This window comes from Mesoplodon densirostris, chromosome 3 (genome assembly GCF_025265405.1).
Source record: "Mesoplodon densirostris isolate mMesDen1 chromosome 3, mMesDen1 primary haplotype, whole genome shotgun sequence".
NCBI classification, from domain to species: domain Eukaryota; kingdom Metazoa; phylum Chordata; class Mammalia; order Artiodactyla; family Ziphiidae; genus Mesoplodon; species Mesoplodon densirostris.
In genome coordinates, this window is record NC_082663.1 from 104,192,338 (window position 1) to 104,218,655 (window position 26,318).

General features: G+C 38.6%; 1 protein-coding gene across 1 annotated transcript in view; it reads right to left on the minus strand.

Annotated features, from left to right (window-relative positions):
- CEP120 (centrosomal protein 120) overlaps positions 1-23,361 on the minus strand; it is an 80,880-nt gene extending 57,519 nt beyond the window's left edge. Inside the window, exons 1-5 of the mRNA XM_060093287.1 lie at positions 22,901-23,361; positions 18,849-19,005; positions 16,866-16,980; positions 13,616-13,757; positions 3,582-3,730 (exon numbers count right to left, since the gene is read on the minus strand). Coding sequence (XP_059949270.1) covers positions 3,582-3,730; positions 13,616-13,757; positions 16,866-16,980; positions 18,849-19,005; positions 22,901-22,949 — 612 coding nt within the window. The 5' untranslated portion in view covers positions 22,950-23,361. The remainder of the gene's footprint in view (positions 1-3,581; positions 3,731-13,615; positions 13,758-16,865; positions 16,981-18,848; positions 19,006-22,900) is intronic.
- Between the last annotated feature and the right edge of the window lie 2,957 nt (positions 23,362-26,318).

The following is a 26,318-nucleotide window of genomic DNA, read 5'->3' on the forward strand; positions in this document are numbered from 1 at the left end:
TTTTATATACAAAGCAAGTTATTACTTTAATCCTATACTTTAAAATGTATTTGTTTGATTACATTTTAATCATGTGGATTTTAATCATGTAGATTTATATTTATTGAGAGCCAGCACCTATATACACTTTTAGTTGTTGAGAGCACAAATTCTGGAGTAAGCCCCGACCCTCAACTTTGGCTCCACCAATGGCTTGCTATGAGACTTTAGACAAGTACTTAATCACTCTGTACCTCCATTTCTCTTAGGGTTCTTGGAAGGATTAAAAGAGATAATACATGTTCACTTCTACAAGTCTGCCTAGCACATAGTCAGCTATTATGTGAATGGGAAAATATCTGAGGAAAAGAATATACTGCCCTTATGGGTGATTATTTCTGAGGAGTTTAATTAAAAGAGACTTTTATTTTCTTTTATTTTCTTCCATAGTCAGAAAGCAATAAAAATTTTAAGAAATAAAGACAGCACTTTTATATTTCATAGCACATTTAATTCTGAGTAATTCCCACTAAGAGAAGAGATGCTTTTAAACATCCTTTATCATCCTTGGATTTAGAAACAGGTTTTTTGCCCTAATTTCAATATTTAAAAAAGGAAGCAAAATTATCACAATCCAGTATTCTTACTCTAATTTCATTCCTGCATTCTACTACTTTACATTATCAATGTTCTAAGTCACTTATTTGCATCTGAAAGGTATGTTTGTTTATCACTAGATGCTTTCTCACACTACCTTTGACTAGCTTGAGAAGAAAAAAACTAAACTGCTATTTTTAAAAATCCTTGGCTTGTCCATAAAGAGTGAAAAAAGCAAACAAGTAATACTAAGCAGTATCAAGGGATGAATAAATTATTGGGCTTAATTTTTTGTGTTTTAAAAAATTATCTTAAGATACATATAACAGAAAATTTATCATTTTAACCATTAAAAACTGTACAGTTCAGTAACATTAAGTACATTCACAATGTTGTGCAACCATCACCGCTACCTAGTTCCAGAACTTTTCCATCACCCCAAACAGAAACACCAGAACCACTGAGCAGCCACTCCCATTCTGCTCCCCCATAACTTCTCCCTCCCCTGGTGACCACAAATCTGCGTTTTGTCTTTATGGGTCTGCCCATCTGGATATTTTATATAAATGGACTCATACAGTATGTGACCTTTTGTGTCTGGCTTATTTCACTCAGCATGTTTACAACATTCATCCTTGTTGTAGCATGTATCAGTACTTCATTTCTTTTATAGTTAAATAATACTCCAGAGTGAGTGTGAGTGTGTGTGTGTGTGTGTGTGTGTGTGTGTGTGTATTTATTTATTTTGTTAATCTATTCATCCATAGATGGACATCTGGGTTATTTCTGGGATATTCTGGGATACTGTAAATAGTGCTGCTATGAACATTTATGTACAAGTTTTTATTTGAATACCTTGTTTTCAATTCTTTTGATATATACCCAGTAGTGAAATTGCTGGGTTCTATGGTAATTCTGTTTAATCTTTTGAGGAACCTACTTGGCTTAATTTTTATCAGAGATAGCAAATAGCTTGCCAGACATCAATCTGTTTTTTTTTATTTTTAACTAAACTGAGTGACTTGTCCTAAAAAGTTGCTTTGTATTACCAAGAACTGTATTAGTTTTAGTTGTGGATTCAGTAGGTCAATTACCACAAGCTTTCACTATATAAATATAGGTTCACACATAAAAACTACATGTTAAGCACATTAGTTTTATCTCATTCCTCATGCACACCCACAAGGCTGGTACTACTGCCGCCATACAACTGAGAAAATTCAAGCCTGAGAAAGGTTAAGTAAGTTGCCTAAGTTAAAGAAGCCAGTAAGTAGTGAGAATTAGATTCCAACTCAAATTGATCTTACTCCAAAACCCCTTCAGAGGCAACAGAGCAAAATATGGGAACAAGAGAATGTGGAGAGTGACCATATGGCCAGAAATGCCTACGATATTTACTAGCTAAAAAACTTTCTCAAAACTTGGTTTCCTCACCTCAAAAATGAAAATAATAATCCCCTAAAGTTGTGCTAGGATGAAGTACAACATAACAAAGTAGTGAACACATACCTATTTCACAAAACATAACACAAGTAAAATTATGCCTTCCTAGGGAGTTGAAAAAATATTTTTAAAAATAAAGTAGCAATTTAAAATACTTTGCAGGTATTTAATAACACAGTAAAAACACAGTAGACTCACTATCTAATGTGTGTTCTGATGTGGTTAATGAACAGACAGTGGACATCTAGCTTCCTCCCCAACCAGGGTGGCACATTAAGCCAGGGCAATCCACAAGCAGAGCTTTATGAAGAGAGGAAAAAAAGAAAATTGATGGAGAGAGACAAAATCACATATATATAGTGTCAATGAGAAAATGACAGTACCAAATTGGGAGAGAAAGAGTAAAGCTCAAAGAATACGTATATGTAAAAAGTACTTTTTGTAGTGGGCATGAATTCAGTGTGACAGAGCTAAACACATTTCCTGAGAAAAATCTTTACCTGATAGATCTTACTAAGATTTAGTGTGGTCACTAACTCATATTTCACTTATGAATGCAGATTATCTGGGAAATGTAAACCTCTAAGAAAGTGAATAGTCTGATAATTTTAAAGTCATAAGCCATATCCTCTATTTTTTAAAGTATTAATTTATTTCAGGTGCTATAGATCAACATAATGTCAAAAAAAATGGACAATGTCAAAAAAACTGGACTCGATCCTGAAAAGGACAATGAAATAACAGCTACTTTTGTGTTGAGCCATTGCTGGGAGGAAGCAATCGGCCACAGGCCCTGAGCATCCCTGCACATTCTTGCTGAGTGTAACAAGAATGCAAGGCCCTGACCACTCTTATCCAGGCCATCTCCCAGCGTTGTTTATGCAGCTCATAACTTTGATAAAGTAACGTGTCTTCCCAGACAAAGACCTAGACTACTTACAGTAAAAGTCGTACATTCCCTAAGTTCTGTGTTCCTCAGCTGTGACACACTCCCAATGAGTGTGGAGCAACCACCTGAGCCCCTCTATGTCACCTCCATGGGACTTGGGATAGGGGGAACTGAAAAAAATATGCTGATATTCATGTTGCTTGCTGTGCTAAGAGCAGTACACTCCTTTCTCTCTGACCCAAGAATCTTCTGTCTTCTGGCAGCATTTAGGCTAATTTGTTAGTGTGTAAATAAGGTAAAATCTAATCCCAGACCTGACAGCTATAAGGTCTGACTGAGACAATGTTCCCAACATTGTATATTCCTCCAAAAAGTAAAGTATTTAACACTTAGAAAAAAATCATTTCATAACAGTCTTTACAATGTCACAGAATACAATGTGAAACAATGCTTATTTATGGTCTTTCCTCTAAATTCTAAGAGATTAATTTATTCTCTTACTACCAAGATCATCCCAATTTATTCTTTTCCTAAAACAAAAATGCTTTCTGATATGAAAGAAAACATTTTTCTAAATTATTTTTGTAAGTCTACTTGCAAGTCTTTTTAATACCTAAAAGACAGGTATTAAAAATAAAATGTTTTCAAGTTCTTCATGAATCATTCATCTCACCTGCTCCAACTGGGTGGCGAATGCTATGGTCACGGACATCATGAAGAAGTCAGTACAATACTCTGCTGGTCCGATCTGATGATAGCCTCCCTCCTCATTCAGCACCGCCACAATGTCCTTTGCATCAAGTCCAGACAGGCTGGCAGGTACTTTATGGAAAAAAACACAATTAAACTACATTGTAGTTTGCCATAAACCATTATAAGATTTTGAAAGCTGGTTATACTTTTTAATTTACTTGGCAGTTTTCACAGATACAGTTAATATCTCAGTAAGGTTTCCTTTGATTTCAATTTAATAAACCACGTAGAAAAGGTATCACAGGTTGCCCAAAGGAAGTGAATCTAAACTGCGAACTGAAAAATAAGTAAAACTTGGCTAAAAAGAGCAAGGTGACTAGACAGAGAATGAGGGAGTGGAAAACGGTGTTCTAGGCAGAAGAAACAATATATACAAAGACTCAGAAGCAAGAGAAAGTGGTTAGAGAACTAAAATAGATGTGGCGTGCTGGATCATAGACTGAGGACTCAGGTACAGAAAGTTGGGAGAGGCCGTACCATAAAGAGCCTCCTTGAACGCCATGCTGAAACATTTGGATAGTTCTCTAAGAATAAGAGAAAACAATAAAACAATTTTGAGGAGAGAACAGATATAATCCAATAGGCTTCGTTATGAAGAGACTGGAGAGGGACAAGGATTTTTCAAAACTGATTAAGGAAAAAACCAAAACTACACAAAACTAAAATAATAGACAATATTCAGTGTCAGGGAGATTGCCAGCAAGTTGGCACTCTCCATGTTGGTAGGTACAGACTAGTACAACCTTTTGGAGGGTAATATATCAGGGCTTATCAAAATTTTATATATGCATACCCTGTAAACCAGCAATCCTCGACTCCTTCAGGAGTTAAGCCAAAAGAAATGTGCTTACAGTAGCACTAGCTAAAAATAGTTTAATGGTTAGGAGTATAGACACTACATTCACATAGACCAAAGTTCCAACCCTAGTTCGGTCATTCAGTGGTTGTATGGGAAAATTATATGATCTCCTTTAGTCTCCATTTCTCCTTCTGCAAAGCTTTTACAGTGTTGTTGAGAAGATCAAATTAGATAACAAAAGCACTTAGCACAGTACCTGACAATTAAGTACTTTAATAAAGGTAGCCATTAAATAGTAAGGTCAGCAGAGCTTAAGAGGTCAAAATACTAACTATGACAGGTCTCGCATTATCAGAAAGGGAGAACACTTGGATAAATCTTGTGGTATAGGATTAAAAGGATTGAACGTGTCAATGTGAATATGTGTTGATCAGTATATATATGGGCATATCGATATATGAAGTATATATGTATATATACGTGTTTGTGTATATATATCCATGTGTCTACATATATATGTGTGTATGTATACATGCATGGGAACAACACCCCAAGAGCACACCTAGCAGCTGGATCTTCACTTGTAAACATCATTCTTTTCTAAAAATAAACAGGGCTCCTTAAAGTAATGGCTGAATCCAGGGCTGAGATAGGAAAATTATTTGATGAACCTGGACCATCTTCTTATATCAGGAAAGAAAAAAAAAAAAGCTCAGAGACTTCCCTGGTGGTCCAGTGGTTAAGAATCCGCCTTCCAAAGCAGGGGACGCGGGTTGGATCTCTGATCAGGCAACTAAGATCCCACATGCTGCGGGGCAACTAAACCTGCGCACCATAGCTACTGAGTCCGCACACTCTAGAGCTCGTGCACCACAACTAGAGAGCCCATGTGCCGCAACTACTGAGCCTGCGCACGCTAATAGCCCGCACCACAACTAGAGAGAAGCCTGCGAGCCACAACAAAAAATCCTGCATGCCACAACGAAGATCCCACGTGCTGAAACTAAGACACAACACAGCCAAATAAATAAATAAATAAATAGATAGATAAACAAACTTTTTTTTTTAAATAAAAAAGCTCAAAGGATTATTGAGATCGTAAAAAGGAAACAGAAGAAGCTTGAAGGGGTTCTCAATGCCCAAATCTGGGACAAATAATGATGGTTAAAGATTATAACCCGCTAAATAAAGAGAAAACTGTCAAGTCCATACTTAGACAATACAAATAAGTGAATAAATTGAAGGTATAATGAAGAATAAATATTTTTCTAATTTTCTAATTCTTCCCCACAAAATATTTATTAAGTACAAAAGAAAACAAAAGTTTATAGTTGAGAATACAGACACACACCACCATAATCAAGTAATCAAGTGAACAGAATCAGTAATGAGACTAAATCAGAATAGTGCGCCACCTGATAAGATGCAACGAGAACAGAGCATCTTAATAGGCCTGCCAAAGATGCATAACCAAAATCTAGTACCAGACAAGCCCAAACAGTACAGGGGACACAGCCTCACCAAGACTGAAACCTAATCACAAGACTATAGAATGCTTCCCCTCCCCCTTACCGCTATATTACTAAAAGTCTATTTTTTTCCTTTACCCAGTATATCATGTCTATCTTTCAATAAAAAATTACAGGGCTTCCCTGGTGGCGCAGTGGTTGAGAGTCTGCCTGCCGATGCAGGGGATGCGGGTTCGTGCCCCAGTCCGGGAGGATCCCACATGCCGTGGAGCGGCTGGGCCCGTGAGCCACGGCCGCTGAGCCTGCGCGTCCGGAGCCTGTGCTCCACAACGGGAGAGGCCACAGCAGTGAGAGGCCCGCGTACCGCAAAAAAAAAAAAAAAAATACAAGGCACACTAAAAGGCAAAAAAAAAAATCCATAATCTACACTTCAATCTTAGGAAAACAGAAAAAGAGGAGCAAATTAAATCCAAAGTAAGCAAAAGAAGAGAAACAATAAAAACTAGAGCAAAAATCAATGAAATTGAAAACAGGAAATCAATGGAGAAAAAATTTAACAAAATCAAAACCTGGTTCTTTGAAAAGATCAATAAAATCAATAAGCATCTAGCCAGCCTAAGAAAATAAAGAAGACACAAATTACTATTAACAGAAATGAAAAAGGGGACATCACTACAGATTCCCATGGACATTGAAAGTTTAATAAAGGAATGCTATGAACAACTCTATGCCCACAAGTTTGATAACCTAGATGAAATGGACAATTCCTTTCAAAAACACAATCTGCTAAAACACACACAAGAAGAAACAATCTGAATAGGCCTATATCACTTAATGAAATTGAATTAATAACTTTAGAGAACAGAAAACACCAGATCCAGATGGATTCACTGGTGAATTCTACCTAATATTCAAGGAAGAAATTATACCAATGCTCTACAATTTTTTTTCCACAAGACAGAAGCAGAGGGAATACTTCCTAACTCATTATGAGACTAGCATTATCCTAATATGAAATCCAAGCAAAGACATTTACAAGAGAAGAAAACAACAGACCAATATCTCATAAACATAGATGTAAAAATCCTCAACAAAGTATTAGCCAATAAAATCAACACAATGTGTAAAAAGAACTATACACCACAACCAAATGGATTTATTCAAGGTACACAAGACAGGTTCAACATTCAAAAAGCCATTAATGTAATCCATCATGTCAACAGGCTAAAGAAGAAAAACCACATGATTGTATCAATACATGCAGAAAAAGCATTTGACAAAATCCAACACTCATTCATGATAAAACACTCTGCAAACTAGAAATAGAGAGTAACCTCCTCACCTGATAAAGAACATCTACAAAAAATCTACAGCTAACATCATACTTAATGGTGAGAAGCTTTCCCACTAAGATCAGGAGTACGGCAAGGATGTCCCCTTTCACTACTGCTTTTCAATAGCACACTGTAAGTCCTAGCTAATGCAGAAACACAAGAAAGGAAACAAAGTCATGCAGATTGGGAAGAAAGACACAAAACTGTCTTTGTTTGCAAGTAACTGTAGAATGACCATCTATGGAAAGACCGAAAACAAAAACAAAACAAAAAAACCCTACTACTGGAACTAATAATAAGCAATTATAACAAGGCTGCAGAAGACAAGGTTAATATGCAAAAGCCAATCGCTTCACTACAGACCAATAATAAACAAGTGGCATTTGAAATTTAAAATACCATTTACAGAAAATTAACCACCACGGAGACAAGATGGCAGAGTAGGGGATGTAAGCTCACCTCTTCCCAAAAAAACACCAAAATCACAGCTAACTGATGAACAACCACCAACAAAAAAAAATGCTGGAACCTACCAAAAAAGATATCCTACATCCAAAGACAGAGAAGCCACAAAGACAGGGTAGGAGGGGAGCAAACTCAGTAAAATCAAATCCCATTCCCACTGGGTGGGCGACCCACGAACTGGAAAATAATTATATCACAGAGGTTCTCCCACAGGAGTGAAAGTTCTGAGCCCCATGTCAGGCTCTCTGGCCTGGAGGTCTGGCATGGGAAGGAGGAGCCCTCAGAGCAAACTGGCTTTGAAGGCCTGTGGGGTTTGATCGCAGGAAATCCACAGGACCGGAGGAAACAGAAAGTCCACTCTTGGAGGGTGCACACAAGGTCTCATGCACACCAGGACCCAGGTGAAAAAGCAGTGATCTCATAGGAGCCTGGACCAGACCTACCTGCTGGTACGGGAGGGTCTCCAGGAAAGGCGGGGGGCAGCTATGGCCCACTGCAGGGACAGAGACATTGGTGGCAGTACTTCTGGGGAGTACTCATTGGTGTGAGCTGTCCTGGACACTGCCATTTTCTCCCCAAGATCTGGCCCCACCCAACAGCCTGTAGGCTCCAGTGCTGGGACACCTGAGGCCAAACAACCAACAGGGTAGGAACACAGCCCCACCCATCAGGAGACAGGCTGAGTCTTTCTGAGCCCCCAGCTTCCCGCTAAACAAATCCCTTGACACAGGCCTACCCACCAGAGGGTCAAGACCCAGGCCACCCACAAGTGGACAGGAAGCAGTCACTCCCACCAGGAAGCCTGCACACGTCTCTTAGTTGGGCCTCATCCACCAGTGGGCAGAAAGCAGAAGCAAGAACTACAACCCTGCAGTCTGTGGAACAGAAAGTGCAATCACAGAAAGTTAGACAAATTGAGATGCCAGAGGAATATGTCCCAGATGAAGGAACAAGATAAAACCCCAGAAGAACTACTAAGTGAAGTGGAGATATGCAATCTACATAAAGAAGAATTCAGAGTAATGATAGTAAAGAGGATCCAAGATCTCAAAAAAAAAATGAAGGCAGAGACTGTAAAGATACAAGAAATGTTTAAAAAAGAGCTAGAAGTTCTAAAGAACAAGCAAACAGAGATGAATGATACAAGAACTGAAACAAAAAATCCACTAGAAGGAATCAATAGCAAAATAAATGAGGCAGAAGAATGGATAAGTGAGTTGGAAGACAGATGGTGGATATATTGCTGCGGAACAGAATAAAGGGAAAAAAATGGAAAGATATGAGGACATTCTAAGAGACCTGTGGAACAACATTAAAGGCAACAACATTCTTATTACATGGGGTCTCAGAAGGAGAAGAGAAAGAGAAAGGGCCCGAGAAAACATCTGAAGAGATCATAGGTGAAAACTTCCCTAACATGGGAAAGGAAACATTCAAATCCACGAAGCGCAGAGAGTCCCAGGCAGGATAAACCCACGGAGGAACACAAGCCAATATCACTGATGAACACAGATGCAAAAATTCTCAACAAAAAAATGGCAAACCAAATCCAACAATATATTAAAAGGATCATACACCACGATCAAGTGGATTTACCCCAGGGATAAAAGGATTCTTCAATATCTGCAAATCAATCAGTGTGATACACCACATTAACAAACTAAAGAATAAAAACCATATGATCATCTCAAGAGATGCAGAAAAAGCTACTCACAAAATTCAATACCAATTTATGATTAAAAACTCTCCAGAAAGTGGGCACAGAAGAAACTTACCTCAACATAATAAGGGCCATATATGACAAACCCACAGCTAACCATTCACAATCATGAACAGCTGAAAGCATTCCATCTCACCACTTTTATTCAACATAGTTTTGGAAGTCTTAGCCACGGCAATCAGAGAAGTAAAAGAAATAAAAGTAATCCAAATTGGAAGAGAAGAAGTAAAACTGTCACTGTCTGCAGATGACATGATACTATACATAGAACATCCTAAAGATGCTACCAGAAAACTGCTAGAGCTCAATGATGAATTAGGTAAAGTTGCAGGATACAAAATTAATATACAGAAATCTCTTGCATTTCTATACACTAACAATGAAAGATCAGAAAGAGAAATTAAGGAAACAATCCCATTTACCATCACATCAAAAAGAATAAAATACCTAGGAATAAACCTACCTAAGAAGACAAAGATCTGCACTCTGAAAACTATAAGACGCTGATGAAACAAATCAAAGATGTCACAAACAGATGGAAAGATATACCATATTCTTGAATTGGAAGAATCAATATTGTCAAAATGACTATACTACCCAAGGCAATCTACAGATTTAATGCAATACCTATCAAATTACCAATGGCATTTTTTGAAGATCTAGAACAAAAAATTTTAAAATTTATATGGAGACACAAAAGATCCCGAAGAGCCAAAGCAATCCTAAGAAAGAAAAACAGAGCTGGAGGAATCAGGCTCCCCAACTTCAGACGATACTACAAAGCTACAGTAATCAAAACAGTATGGTACTGGCACAAAAACAGAAATATAGATCAATGGAACAGGATAGAAAGCCCAGAAATAAACCCATGCACCTATGGTCAATTAATCTTCAAAAGAGACAAGAATATATAGTGGAGAAAAGACAGTCTCTTTAGTAAGTGGTGCTGGGAAAACTGGACAGCTACATGTAAAAGAATGAAATTAGAACATTCTCTAACACCATACACAAAAATAAACTCAAAATGGAGTAAAAACCTAAATGTAAGACCGATACTATAAATCTGTTAGAGGAAATCATAGGAAAAACACTCTTTGACATAAATCACAGGAATATCTTTTTCAACCCATCTCCTAGAGTAATGGGAATAAAAACAAAAATAAACGAATGGAGTAAAAATAGAGCAACCATACGTTCCAGCAATCCCACTCCTGGGCATGTATCTGGAGAAAACCGTAACTTGAAAAGACACAGGTACCCCAATGTTCACTGCAGCACTATTTACAATAGCCAGGACATAGAAGCAACCTAAATGTCCATCCACAGATGAATGGATAAAAAAGATGTGGTACATGTATACAATGGAATATCAGTCATTAAAAAGAATGAAATAATGCCATTTGCATTATGATACCACTTATATGTAAAAATTTTTTAAATATGATACAAATAAACTTATTTACAAAATAGGGACTTACAAACTTAGAGAAGAGACTCATGGTTACCAAAGGGGAATGGTGGGGAGGAGGGATAAATTGGGAGTTTGGGACTGACATATATACGCTACTATATTTAAAATAGATAACCAACAAGGACCTACTGTATAGCACAGGGAACTCTACTCAATGTTCTGTAATAACCTAAATGGGAAAAGAATTTGAAAAAGAACAGATATACATATATGTATAACTGAATCACTTTGCTCTACGCCTGAAAGTAACACAACACTGTAAATGAAATATACTCCAATATAAAATAAAAATTTCTTAAAAATGTACCATCAAAAAGTAAAATAAAATACCATTTGTATTAGAACCCAAAACAATTAAATACTTAGGAATAAACTAACAAAGCATATAGAAGATCTATATGAGGTAAACTATAAAACTGTGATAAATAAAAGCAAAGAAGAACTATATAAATGGAGAGATATTCTATGCTAATAGGACAATTCAATATTGTCAGGATGTCAGTCCTTCCCAACTTGATCTATACAATCAATGCAATCCCAATCAAAATCCCAGAAAATTATTTTGTGGGCATGGACAAAACGATTCCGAAGTTTACATGGAGAAGCAAAAGACCCAGAACAGGCAACTCAACACTGAAGAACAATAGAGTCGGAAGACTGATACTACTCAACCTCAAGATTTAGTATAAAGCTACAGTAATCAAGACAGTGTGGTACTGGTGAAACAGACACAAAGATCAGTGAAATAGAACAGAGAGACTAGAAATAGACCAACATAAATACAGTCAACTGATCTTTGACAAAGTAGCAAAGGAAATACAATGGAGCAAAGATACTCTTTCAAAAAGTGGTGCTGGAACAACTGGACATCCACATGTAAAAAAATGAATACAGACACAGACCTTAAAACCTTCACAAAAATGAACTCAAAATGGATCATAGACCAAAGTGTAAAGCACAAAACTTTATTAAATCCTAAAAAGACAATATAGGAAAAACCTGGATGACCTTGGGTATGATAATGACCTTTTAGATGTAACACTGTAGGAACAATGCATGAAAGAACTGATGAGGTGGATTTCATTAAAATTTAAAAACTTCTGCTCTACTAAAAACAATGTCAAAAGAACGAGAAGACAAGTCACAGACTGGAAAAAGTATTTGCAAAAGAGACATTTGATAAAGGACTGTTATCCAAAATATAAAAAGAACTCTTAAAATGTAACAAAACAAAACACACAACCAACTAAAAAATGGGCAAAAGACCTGAACAGACACCTCACTTAAGAAGATATAGTGATGGCAACTAAGCACATGAAAAGATGTTAACATCATTTATTACTAGAGAATCGCAAGTTAAAACAATGAGACACCACTACACATCTATTAGAATGAACAAAATCCAAAACAGTGACAACACCAAATGCTGACAAGGACGTGGAGCAACAAGAACTCTTATTCATTGCTGGTGGGAATGCAAAATGGTACAGTCACTTTGGAAGACAGTTTGTTGGTGTTTTACAAAATTAAATATATTCTTACCATATATTCTTACAGTTTGGCAGTTTCTTATAAAACTAGGCATGCTTTTACCATAGGATCCAGTAATCACGCTCCTTGGTATTTACCCAAATGAACTGAAAACTTAGGTCTGCTCAAAAGCCTGCAGAGATGTCTGTAACAGCTTTATTCCTAACTGCCCCAACTTGGAAGTAACCAAGATATCCTTCAGTAGCTGAGTGTTTAAATAAACAGTGGTACATCCAAACAGTGGAATATTATTCAGCTCTAAAAAGAAATGACCTATCATGCCACAAAAAGACACAGAAGAAACTTAAATGCATATTACTAAGTGAAAAAATCCAATCTGAAAAGGCTCCATGCTACATGATTCCAACAATACAACATTCTGAAAAAAGCAAAACTATGGCGATAGTAAAAAGATCAGTTGTTGCCAAGGGTTAGAGGGGCGGGAGGGATGAACAAGCAGAACATAGAGGATCTTCAGGGCAGTGAAACTATTCTGTAGGATACTCCAATCATGGATATGTGTCCTTACACATTTGTCAAAACCTATACAATGTACAATACCAAGGACAAACCCTAATATTAATTATGGACACTGGGTGAGAATGATGTGTCAATGTGGGTTCATCGATTTCAACAAATGTACCACTCTGGTGGGAGATGTTGATAGTGGTGGGGAGGACTGTGTGTTTATGTGGGTATCTGGGAACACTGAGTACTTCCCACTCAATTTTGCTGTGAACCTAAAAAACGCTCCCAAAAAAAGGTGTATTAATTAAAAAATAAAGGGAAAAAAAAAGGTTTTCTTAAACTAAAGCTGAGTTAACAGCGACCAGCATAAGCATTTTTGGCTGTCCTTGCACTCATCCTAGGAAGAAAATTTTCCTAAATAGCAATTTTTATAAACAATATAAAATTCTGCTTTGTTCTGTTATACATATCAAATAAAGAAAAGACAATCTTTCCCTATTTCTAATTTTTGTAAACAAGAGATAAGAGCAACAAGTGTTCATGTGTAACAAGGTCCCAACATGTGTCTGCTGCTCTAGAGTAAGATCAGTTTACACTCCTGCATTTATCTTCCTATAATACCTCCTCCCCTCCCTTCCTCAAGTTCTAGTGCACAGATATAACTTCTCAGAGAATAACCTTAGAGATGATGTACAAACCTCTTCCATCTCGAGGAGGGGCTCCCTTTGCTTTAAAACTATCCACTGGTGCCTTTGTATCTGTTTCCAAAGCAATGCTTATCTGTATCTCAGACTTGAACTTGGTGTATTTATTACTCAGCAACTGGTACCATTTTGGAGCCTAGAGAGTAACAACAAAACAAAACAAAAGCAAAACTCCTTAATTGTTAATAGGAAATATACAGTAGTGGGAAATGTTTTATAAGGTTCTAAATATATTTCCTGTAGTTTCTCAGTACTTTCTCCTCTTTTAAAGTATTTTCTTTCCCCCCATTTTCCTCAAAAGAAATTAATCCTGTTTAGGAAACTAACTGAATTTCCTCGTGAAAAAATTAAGTATAAGTTTAGATTGCCTTCCTTGTTTCTACTCCTGTTTCAACAGGTAATAATATATTAAAGAGGAGGAAACCCAGTACGTGTATTTCTTTCTATCTTCACTCATATCCCTAATCTCACTTCATCCCTTATAACAACAACAACAACAAAGACTATCAATTTTCCATTTCCTAACCCCTAATTTTTCACTTTTTCTGTTATACGTTTTCTGCCTGCCACATTTCTGCTTTGTTCTGTTTATATCAAATCAGAAAATGAAAAGCTTAGTGTTAATAAAAATACTAACAAAATACTTAAGTAAGGTCTAATGGTAGAGTTCTGGGTTATGAACCATGTATTTGACTGATACTGAAATAGAAAGGGTTTCTCACAGAATGAGGTATCCTAAATTACCTGAATAGCCACCTCCTCCCCCAAACCACAAGGTAACCTCAAGAATTCTAATACCGAAATCAAAATCTCATGGCCCAAGACCACGTGTATCATTAGTGAACGGGCACCATTTCAATACGTGTAAACAGCATTCTTACTCTGACCACTGTAATATAAAGGCATAGGAACTGGTGCTTATAGTGATCAAAACCAAAAACTGCAGCTTTATATTCAAATTATGTTTGTAAGTAAAAGAGAGTGAACTAGCCCACAGGTATTTAAAAAAAATCCACAACCAAGTTTTTTTAAAGGCAAAAACTCAGTTTGTTGCTGTATTTCTTATGACAGATATTTTCTAATTTTAAGTATAAGCCTGGAAAAAAAGATTTTTAGCTGTTCACAGGATTTTTAATATATTTTTGTTATTAACTCAGAAAAATAAATCTAGGCTCTTCTGTTTGTGTTTATTTATAGAGAATCAATTTATCTTGAAATTCAAATATTCTACTATCCAACTTCAAATATTTCTTCTGCTGGCAAACAGAGGACATTAAACAAGACAATATCTGGTTTTCCCAAAACTAACATAATTTAAAAAAAATTTCTCGGGGGCTTCCCTGGTGGCGCAGTGGTTGAGAGTCCGCCTGCCGATGCAGGGGACACGGGTTCGTGCCCCAGTCCGGGAAGATCCCACATGCCACGGAGCGGCTGGGCCCGTGAGCCATGGCCGCTGAGCCTGCGCGTACGGAGCCTGTGCTCCGCAACGGGAGAGGCCACAACAGTGAGAGGCCCGCGTACCGCAAAAAAAAAAAACCAAAATTTCTCCTTAACTTTGTTCACCAATACGATGACAAACTGCCCTAAAGGACTAGACAAGGGGAAAAGGAACACCAAAAGCATTTAGAGGCATGATCTCAACTCAGATATCCTCCTCCTAAAAGGATTTACCTTCTTCTTAACCAAAGCAACTGCAGAAGTATTCAGGGTCTAAGCTTAAAGAAGGAAAACCTTTTTCAGGACTTGGGGGCAGAGAGGTGATGAGTACCTAAGGATGGAGGAGAAACAAGTCCTCTTTTAAAGCAGTTCAGTTTCTTTTGAAAAATTCCAAATTTGGGCCAGGTTGACTGGCTCATTTGCAAATACACACATACCCTTGGAGATATTCTAAGCGCAGTTCCAGACCACCACAATAAAGTGACTATTGCAATAAAGTGAGTCACACAAATTTTTTGGTTTCCTGGTGCATACAAAAGTTATGTTTACACTATCCTGTAGTCTATTAAGTGTGCAGTAGCATTATGCCTAAAAAAACAATGTACATACCTTATTTAAAAAGTACTTTATTGCTAAAAATGCTAACCATCATCTGAGCCTTCGGTGAGTCATAATCTTTTTACAATAGTAACATCAGAGATCACTGATCACAGATCACTGTAACAAATATAATAATGAAAATGTTTGAAACATTACAAGAATTATCAAAATGTGAGCAAATGCTGCTGGAAAACAGCCCCAACAGATTTGCTTGACATAGGGTTGCCACAAACCTTCAATTGGTTTAAAAAAAAAAAAAAAAAGTATCTGTGAAGCACAATACAGTGAACTGCAATAAAACAAGGTATGCCTCTATCATTGCTATCAGTACCAAAAATGTTAGGTAAATTTTTCTTCACAGAATCCTAATTTAAGATTCAAATCAATTGAGGACTCTAAAACAAAAGAATTTTTTTTGACTTTATTTTCTTAAGAAAGTTGGACCAAAGAAAAGTCATTAGGAAAAACTGAAAGTTAGAATTTCTAAAGTCAGTAACATACAAAAAAGGTTCTAAGATATTTTAAAAGACATAAGAAGCATTTTCAATAACAAAAAACACAGGAATCAAGACCCTGAGTTGTTCTTCCTTCCTGTGGTGGGAGTACTATTTACATAACAAGTGTTTTTCAAGAAATTCCCTTCCTCTAACAACTACATAAGGAATGCAAGGGGCGGGAGGCAGGGAAACCAGTTAGAAGGCTACTATTAAGACAGCCAAGGTAAGAAGGACAGATAGTGGCTTAAGTTGAGATGGCAGTGTGAAAATGCAGAATAGCAGGTGGATCAGGAGGGAAAACCAACTGCAAAGGGTGGCCAAGGAGGCCAGGAAAGGGACGGGTCAAGGAAGACTTCTATATTTCTAGCTCGCCTAACTGGTAGGAGGGTGGTGACCATCCACTGAAGCAAGGAACTCTAAAAGAGGCACACCTTTGAAGGTGAAGTGCAGGAGCTGAACGTGTTAAAGGTAATAGCAACTTGAACACAGATTTGAACTCAGAGAGAAGTTTCTTTGAGCGAGATGGTTCTAGGCCAAAAGAATGACCAAAAGGTCAGGATTCTCTAAATCAAGTTCATCATAAGAACTAAGAACTACCATATTGGCTCAAGCCCATTATCAATATTCCATGTCCTTTCTATCAGTCTGTTATCTATTGAATATAACCAACTGTTTACATAATCAGTAACAAAACATCAAAAGGTCAGTACCTGCTTTGTTTCTTGAGCAGTTCTTAGGTCTAGAACAATGTAACCTATAGTTTCCCTGGCTGAAGATGTAGGATCCAAGGCAAAACAATGGAGTTTGATAGGAGTACGCTGTAGCCTGCAACATAACAATTTATGTGATAAATAAAATCGCTTTTGCTTAATACTGAACTTTCTATTAGCTTTGAAAAAGCAGCCTACTACTATCAAGACAATTATAATTTTGTTGGATAGCCTATATCTATTCTATACTTTCTGAAAAACTCTTCAACTGGCATGAACTATTAATTATGTCTACTTATCTATACACCAACTAAAGTAATATACAAAACATCTCAAAAATTTTAGTCTCTCTCATCGAAGAAGCTAACATCTAGATCAATGTTTCTCAAACTTCTGTAATATACAGAACTCTTTTAAAGTCAAAAATGACCATGAATTTTCAAGATTGATTTTAAATTGTCTTAGACTGTCACACACACATAAAGCTTCAAATACACATGCGCATATGCTTATAGCTCTTTTTGTTGCTAAGAAAATGAAATAAACTTAAGAGTCAAATGTCATAATATCAGAAATTATTAAAATTAAGTTAACAGCAATTCAATGTACTACATGGCAAGGTCATATAAGCATGACCTTCACTGGTATAACATGGCCTCTTTTGAGTCTGGAACCCCTATACTGGCTCACTCATAGAGTAAGCTGACTGGATTTTGCCATCACTGTCATCTAATGGAATGACTGTGAAACCTGCACTTGGCACAAGGTCATCATTTCTATATTTAATTTATCTGTGTTATTTTCTCAGTCTACAAAATACAGAGTGGTACCACTCTGCACTAACACAATTAGATACACAACCACCAAGGCAGGCACTAATATATCAAGTCTCTGTCTGAGCAGATATTCCAGAAGTCACTGAGATGAAACACAAAACTCTAATAGCCTCTAGGAATTTGATACCCTTTCAAATAAATCCATGGACTAATCTAACAATAGAAGAAATTAAATTTCTCCTGGCTTTCATTTTTTAAACTTGGTACTTTTATTTCATTTAGTACTAAGAAAGAACAAATACTAAAGAGATTCTATGTTCCCCAGAGGAAACATATTTTCAATTCTTTTTAAAATAAAATATTAGTGTTTTTGCCTGCTCTGGTCATCACAGTTCATGAAATAAGAAGAAGCTATAACTTTAAATATGTTTTATATACCAATAAAGTATTTAAAGGTCTAAAATCCAGTGTAAAATTAGAAAGAATACCTTATATAATTACTACATATATATATATCTATATACCCTTGGCAAGCCAGGTAAAATATACAATAAATTTATTCATAAAAATTAGTGGGGCTTCCCTGGTGGCACAGTGGCTGAGAGTCCGCCTGCCGATGCAGGGGACACGGGTTCGTGCCGCGGTCCGGGAGGATCCCACATGCCGTGGAATGGCTGGGCCCGTGAGCCATGGCCGCTGAGCCTGCGCATCCGGAGCCTGTGCTCCTCAACGGGAGAGCCGCAACAGTGAGAGGCCCGCGTACCACACACACAAAAAAAATTACAGTGAATTCCAACCCACATTTAATAGTGGGTAGGCACCATGATGGCACTTCTAGAATATTTATTCTCTCAGACATTAGCAAAAAGAAAAAAGAAAAAAGCAAGCTAAGCTAAGTCTAGTGGTTAAAAGCTTAGCTCTGAAGTTGAACTGGCTGCTGGGCTCTACCACTGTCCAGCTGACTGACTTAAGGCAAGTTACTTAACCTCTTAGGCCTCAGTTTTCTCATCTGTAATACGGGGGAAATAATACCTACTTCATAGGGTTAGTCTGATGTTTAAATGAATTACTGTTGCAAAGTACTTACAAATTTCCTAACACATTAAAAAACCACTCAACAAATATTACTATTATCTACTTAGAGATCTATATGTATTTATTTATAACAGACTGAAAAAGAGCCAAACAAATTGAAAATAACAGTCACCTGTGCTGATGAAGTGCTTTCCTGTCAATTTCCCAGGCTAACTCAGTAGCAAATTCTGGCTGGTCAGTATGGTCCACAGGATCAGTAGCCAACTGTTCTCCATCAAACTTTGCTTCTACTACAAGCATATGTTTTGGACGTTTGGGGAAATGGCGACCTAGAAAAAAAGACCGTACAGGTTAACCACAAGTGTACAAAAATCAAATATGATCATTTAGCATGTGTTTTAAAAACTGACATATGTTAACAGTGGTTGACTTGTATAGTCCATAAACTACCTCACTAGCACATACTCACAGATACACTCAAATTCATGATTCATAAAAAACATGTATCAAATTGAAAGCTATAATTAATAAATTAGTGCTTCTCTAACACTAATGTGCAATGTATTACCCAGGAACCCTGTTAAAATGTAGATTCTGGGGCTTCCCTGGTGGCACAGTGGTTGGGAGTCCACCTGCCGAGGCAGGGGACAAGGGTTCGTGCCCCAGTCCGGGAAGATCCCACATGCCGCGGAGCGGCTAGGCCCGTGAGCCATGGCCGCTGGGCCTGCGCGTCTGGAGCCTGTGCTCCGCAACGGGAGAGGCCACAACAGTGAGAGGCCCGCGTACCGCAAAAAAAAAAAAAAAAAGTAGATTCTGGTTCAGTAGGTCTGGGGTGGGCCAGAGAGTCTGCATTTCTAACAAGATCCCAGGAGATGTCCATGGTGTTGTCCTTGGTTCACACTGTGAGCAGCAATGATCTTAATAACATTTGAATTAAAGAGTTAAAAATGTGATTACACCAATTTTAGATAGTACGATACCAGTACTTAATACCGAACAGTTAAATCATCTGGAGAGTTGAGAAATAAATTAGCAAAAACAAATTTACCTGCATCTTAATTTTCCTGCTAACACAGTTAAGAATACCTTACAAATTAGCCAAAGGAAAATAAACACATTTATTCATTCATGTTATTTTCAAGGACAATGTTGTATATTATCAAGAAATATTAAAATATTCTACCTACACATTACTGTTCATTTGTACTGCCTGACCTCATTCCTTTACTGTTTGTTGAAGGCATATTCAAAGTCGGGTATTACGCCAGAAAACGGGATGCAAAAAGAGTAAAACAGAGTACTTGTTCTTGAGGAATTGAGGGTCTCGTGGAAAGAGACAAACTTAAAACACTGAAAACAGAAAGCTAAAAAACTAAGAAAGAAGCACTAAGAATCTTACAGCCAACATGTTTACAGGTCTGGTGAGGGGGATTTTGGTGAGCGGGATTTCAGTTAGGGGAGTTTTAACCACTGTTAAGTAAATACATCCCTGCTGCTACTCACCCTGCTACAAGCCACTTAGTAAGGAATTAAGCTGGCCAGAAAGAGCTTGATTGCAAACCTGTGAGTTTCAACCTGATGTTCTCACTTGAAACTCCCTATTAAGAGTCTTACCACATATGGCATGGCTCTCCCAATTAGCACTAATTGGAGGCCTCTCGCTGGACCTCATTTTCAGCTGCTCTGAAAGATCACTAAGTTTCCCAAATCAATTTCATATATGTCAAAAAACCCTGTATTTTCAGACTATCCTAACTACAACCTCCAATAAGCTTGAAAATAGAGGATAAGCAATAGAACAAACAGGTGCCTGCCTCGTCCCAAAGACAATGAATACCTTGAGAACAGAAACGCTGTCATTTTCGTCCTTGGAATCCAGTAAATAGCCCAAAGTTTGCTCATAGTAGAAACCCATTTTATTTTGAATAAAGGGCATTTCTAGAAATGTGGTCAAGAAATTGCAAGCAGCTCAATATAGCTAAAGGACTGGGAACACATGAACATATGGCAGGAGGGGAGATGAGGCTGAAAAGATAGGCAACAGGTCTACCACAAAGGGCCATGTACGCCACTCTTAAGTACAGACCTTACCCCTCAGCACACCGAAGGATTTTAAGAAAATTAGATTGGCACTTCAGAAAGGTTATCCCCAGACAGTAAGGTGGACACTAAGTGTTTTCTGAAAAGAAAACACTCATGAAACAGACTACTGAGAAGATTACTACAGTAGATTAGGTGGATAATGACGGCCCCAAAGCAAGACACCCACAATGGAAACTCATTCATTTAAAAGTTTATATGAAGCACCTACTATTATTTTAAAAATAAAATCAACACTCAGTGACCATTTATAAGTTGGGGATGGAGAGGGAATGCAGGAAGATGATGACTCCCAAGGTCTTGGCTTGACGCAACAGCATGGTTACAATGAATGAAAATACAAACACAAGAGGAGGAACAGTTTGGAGGACCGTGGGCCAGTTTCAGATATGTTTGTAGCAACACCTAACTGACCTTCCTGACTCCAGGTTCTCTTCCCTGCATGCTGCTACTAAAGTACACTTGCAAAAAAACTCTTTCCTACTTAGGAATATACACTGGCTCCCTATTTTTTAGAACATTAAACCTAAATTCCTTGGCTTTCAAGATCCTCCAAGGGCTCTTCACTCTATCTGTACAAGCTTATTTCTTACAATATTCCTGAATATTCACCTTCCTTGGGTCTGGTCACCTTGCTGACCTCTTCACTGTTCCACCCACCATGCTCAATCCCACAGTGGCCTGGGTTGTCCAATCTCCCGGAATGACTCTCTTCTATCCTTGCTTATCTAAAGCTTACCTACCACTCAAGGCACTTCAGCCATCATCCTCTCCCACCTCCAAAACCTGCATTTACAGCCCATGTTATTTATTTTTATTTGTATTACATCCCAACATATGTCCTGCACATTAATTTGATCTCCCCAAGGAGACAGAACCCTACAACCTTGAAGGGAGAGAGTGCTTTACATTTCTGTTACCTCATAGCATGGGCACAGTTCCAAGTCCAAAAGCTTATGTTCACCAAATTACAATGGGATTTCAGTCCTATGTCTTTAAACAGTCAGTAACCTAACAGTTAAATCTGCCCCAACACTAAAGCTTCTGGTCAGTCTTCTTTTCCAAAACTCAAAATTTGGGTTTGTAATGTTTTCTTTCCTCTCACCACCCAAATGGTGCCAGGCCTCCACAAGATACCTCCCACGGCAGGGCAGGGGTCCCCAGCCATTCCTCTCACCACTCAAGATGACCTCTTCGCGTCATGTTATTCAAAACCTATCCTCAATTTACCTATCAACTCCTATACTCTCCACTTTCCTGCAACCTGCTCTCCAACCACACTGAATTCAAGCAATCAAAGAACATGCCTTGTTTTTCTATACCTTAAACACGCCACTGGCTCTTCCCTTTGCCTGGAATGCCCCTCCTTCCTTTTTCTTCGCCTGACAAATTTCTAATCATCCTGTAGGAGCCAAGTCAATGTCACTTCCTCTGGGAAACCTTTCCCAGCTTCCCCAGACAGAGGTGGTCATTCTCTCTTCCACATCATGATGAATGATTTGAATTGTTTATTGTTCTCCATGCTACTCCCTTAGCTTTTAGAACCAGGACTATTTTACTCTTCCATTCCCAGCACAGTGCCTGACACTCAGTGAGTCTCCAAATAAACAAATGTCACTCATTCAACAAACCAAACTTCGAGGCATGTGTAATACACCCTCTCGACAACTGTAGTCCTCTACGTCCCCCGTCAAGAGCTGTAAAGGGAACAGCCATCGCAACACTTCTGAAAATGCAGGAAACGTGTATTTGAGTCAAAGTAAAGTTCTCACCAATGGTACTACCAGGAGACTGCTGAACAGAACGGGCTTTCCAGGCACACTTTCGGCTCATAATATACGTCATCGACGTGCTGCCTCTGATGGAAATCGTTTTTCCAACATTCTCTGGGTCTACGGCCAGTCACGCTAAATATCACCTATCCCTAAGAGCTCTCAAACTCCCTTGGGGGATTTTTAAATCAACTGGCCAACAGACCTCACTGTGTACGACTTTGAAAAACTCTCTGGGGACGGCACAAGCAAAGATGACAGGGTTTTTCAGGTTAACAAAGCCTCGGTCCCATACTACTCTGTTAAAATTCAGGAAGCAGCAGTCGCAAACGCCAAGCCCCGGGCCACTCACCTTCTAGGATGGACACGACGATGAGCAGTTGGTCGGACTTGGAGACCATGGTCGCGGTCGGCGGCCCGCAGGCGGGGTCTGCTGCGAGGAAGAGGGGCCCGGGTGAGTGGCTGGCAGCCCGCGACCCCCGGCTGGACTCGTGCCGAGGCTCCCGCCACCAGCCTGCGGCCCGGGACACCCGGACCCCGCTCTGCGGTCCGCCTGCAGCGCGCCCGGCTCCCCGGCCCCGGGCCGCCAGTCCACCCGCAACCCGGCCCCGACTCAAAAGCCGCTCTGCCACCCGGCCCGGCCTGTTTCCAGGGAGACGCGAGTCCGCCGCCTGAGGACTTTTTGCCGCCTGTGTAGCAGCTTTTTAAACGCCCGGGTAGCCGCCGCAGCCACCGCCGCTCCCCGCTTCCACCTAGCAACCAGGCCCGCAGGCCCACAGCCCGGGCGAGGCTGGAGGACAAAGGGTCATAGACACCAGGGCAGTCGAGGATAGAACGCCCCTCAGCCCGCTTCGCCTCCTACCGTTTTACGCAAAGCTCCGGAGCCCTGAGGAGAAGACTAGCCATTACCTCACAGCGCCCCCTGCTAGCCGGACGGAGGAAAGCGGGCAATTTGGTGGAAACCAACTGCGCAGGCGTACTACTGCAGTAAACGCTTCCGGAAGTTCCCCAGAAACGAAAGTGGATTTGTTCTCTGCTTTACGCCCTATATCAATAGAGATTACAGAAAACAAACTAGCTCTGTTCAGGCCCCCATTGTCAACACTGCTTAAAAGTTAAGTCACAGAAAAATAATGATTTAAGTCTGAACTCTAAAATCAACTAAAATTGTCCTCGCGCGGCTGCTCAAGTTTCCATGCTTTGTAAACAAGTAGCGTCAATACGGTAATTGCTGTAAACTGTTGGAGGTGACGTAAGCTCTCTGAGAATTTCCTGTCCAGTAAAAATTACCCTAAAACAAAAACATTGTCACGTGGGCCGGGGAATTAAAAGGTATAAGTTCTTCTACCCCCTGACGACAAAGTAATGAGCAAAGTCAAGTCCAGAATAAAGAAGGCATCTAAAAGCTGCAAACCGACATTTTCCCCTTTCTACCCCTTCTTCCCCACAAACTTCAACCTTTATTTTAGGAAACATTAGAAATCTTTCGGAGGGCACCTAGTTTGAAACTGGATCTTGGGCGGGATAGGTGGGAGGGAGGAGGAAGAGAGAACAATTTCCACTCCTTCACCCCCCTCAACCCCAACCTCCACTTTGTGCCCCACAGAAAAGGAGGATGTGGAGACCACACTACTTCTAAGACCCTTTCAGGCCCCTTCAGAGCCCTCCCTGATATAAAGCATTATGCAAAATAAAATCAAAGTAGTGATCTACTTTGGGTTCATCATTGAACAATACATTCCCTTGCAGAAAATGTCAAACAGACTCCAAAGTAGGTAGAATAATATAATGAACCAGCAGGTACTCAGAACGCAGCTTCAGAAATTGTCAACTAAAGACCAATCATCATCTGTTGCAGAGGAGCAGGGATTTGAAGGAAATCCCTAAGGTCATATCAATTCATCTCTTTCAATATGTACCTCTAAAAGATATTTTTAAATATCTTAAAATATTAGATACTTAACCACAATTGCATTATTACACCTTAAAAGTTAACAATAATTCCTTAATACAATTAAATATACACTGTTCAAATTTCCCTGATTGTCTCATAATTTTTTTCAGTTGGTTTGCTCAAATCAGGACCCAGACAAGTTCCAAAACACAATGTATTTGGTTGATCTATCTCTTGCCACTTTTAATCTGTAGGTACTTGCCTCCACTTTTGTTTTTTCCTTGAAACTCTTCATTGAGGAAACTGGCCGCGTAATTTTATAGAGTTTACCACTGTCAAAATTTTGTTGATGCAATACCAATGTTGTTATTTAACATATCCTCTGTTGAGCAGTCTAATAAATATGTCCACATTGACAATACTCAAAGAATATTAGCAAACAGATGAACAACAACAAGCAAAATACAAGGTTATCAGTGGTGTAAAACACTACTTAGCCTTAAACTCTAGAAAAAGGGAGGTCAAAGCATGAGACTAAGGGTCTCCAGTGGAAAGAGATCAGAGTTTGGGACCTTCTTCTGCCAATTTACATGCTGGGTTACCTTAAGCAAGTCACTTTATCTGTTTTAGCCTCACTTTCAGCTATACAGTGGTAGCATAGATGATGCCTTAGTTCAGGACTTAAATGTAGTAAATGCCATTTAATTGTTACTTTTTTATATGAACAATCTCAGACCTTAAATAGTAGCTGTAAAAGAACTAGGAACTGCCATCAATATACCTCACTGTTTTGCTTTAGGATATCCACCAGGGCTGAAAACCTGGATTGTAAACCATTGCTGAATGCCAGAGAATAATCTCAGGTGAGAAAAAAATTTGACAAATCATCGACTTAAACTAAGAAACTTTTTCACATGGTAAAATTTTCACATGGTTCTCATTCTCTGGATTTTCCCCCCAAACAACACTATTACTTCTAAAATCACCTCATCACAGCTAATGAAAAGTCATCAACTTAATTGGCATGGTTTTTTTGTTTTTACAACTACAAAACTAATGACATGAAATTTCTCATTTATCCCACCTAGAAATGGAATTATAATTCTATCAGCCTCTAGAGCCTCCTTATCTGTTATTCTACAATCTAATTTCCTCTCATATGTGATATTTAGCAGTAATAACTTCAGTTCTTGCATAAATCATCGTATTTTAGCTTAAATTCATGAGAGAAAATTTTGTTATAAGTTTATAAAGTATCAATACTCTTTCAAAATACATAAGCGCTAATAAGATATAAAATTTGTGTCTATTACATAATGTGAGATTCATTACACTGTAAACATGCAAATTCAAACTAACAAGTTTGATTAAATCCTTGATTCTGAAATCATGTTTGTCAACCTAAAAGCTTATCATATTAGGTAGCTTTCTATTTCTAGGGATTTCCCAGAACCAAACAAAGCATTTTGACTCATTTCAAGCTTTTCTTTTTCTGTAGCTATTTTACATTCCAGCAAACCACTTTCCTAGTAGTATGTCTCTATATTTCTTATCAACACTTCTGTGGCCACCACAGGAGGGATCATGAGCTGTGTTCCCCTTCCTCAGCCGCTTGCCTCTTCTTGTCCCCTCCCCACATACTCACACGTTCACACTTAGTAAAATTTAAGGCAAGCTCCAAGGACTGATAAAACTAACATATCTATTGAATAACTGCTATTTGTAAAAGCATGGTGCCACCCTGACCTTCAAGACGTGCTTAGAAAATAGCCTCCTTCTAGAAGAGGGAGCAGGAATAGACCTAGTAACTAGTACTCACTTAGTGTCAAGGTGACTTCCAATCTAGGGTCTGATCTCATTAAACTTGGTCATTAAT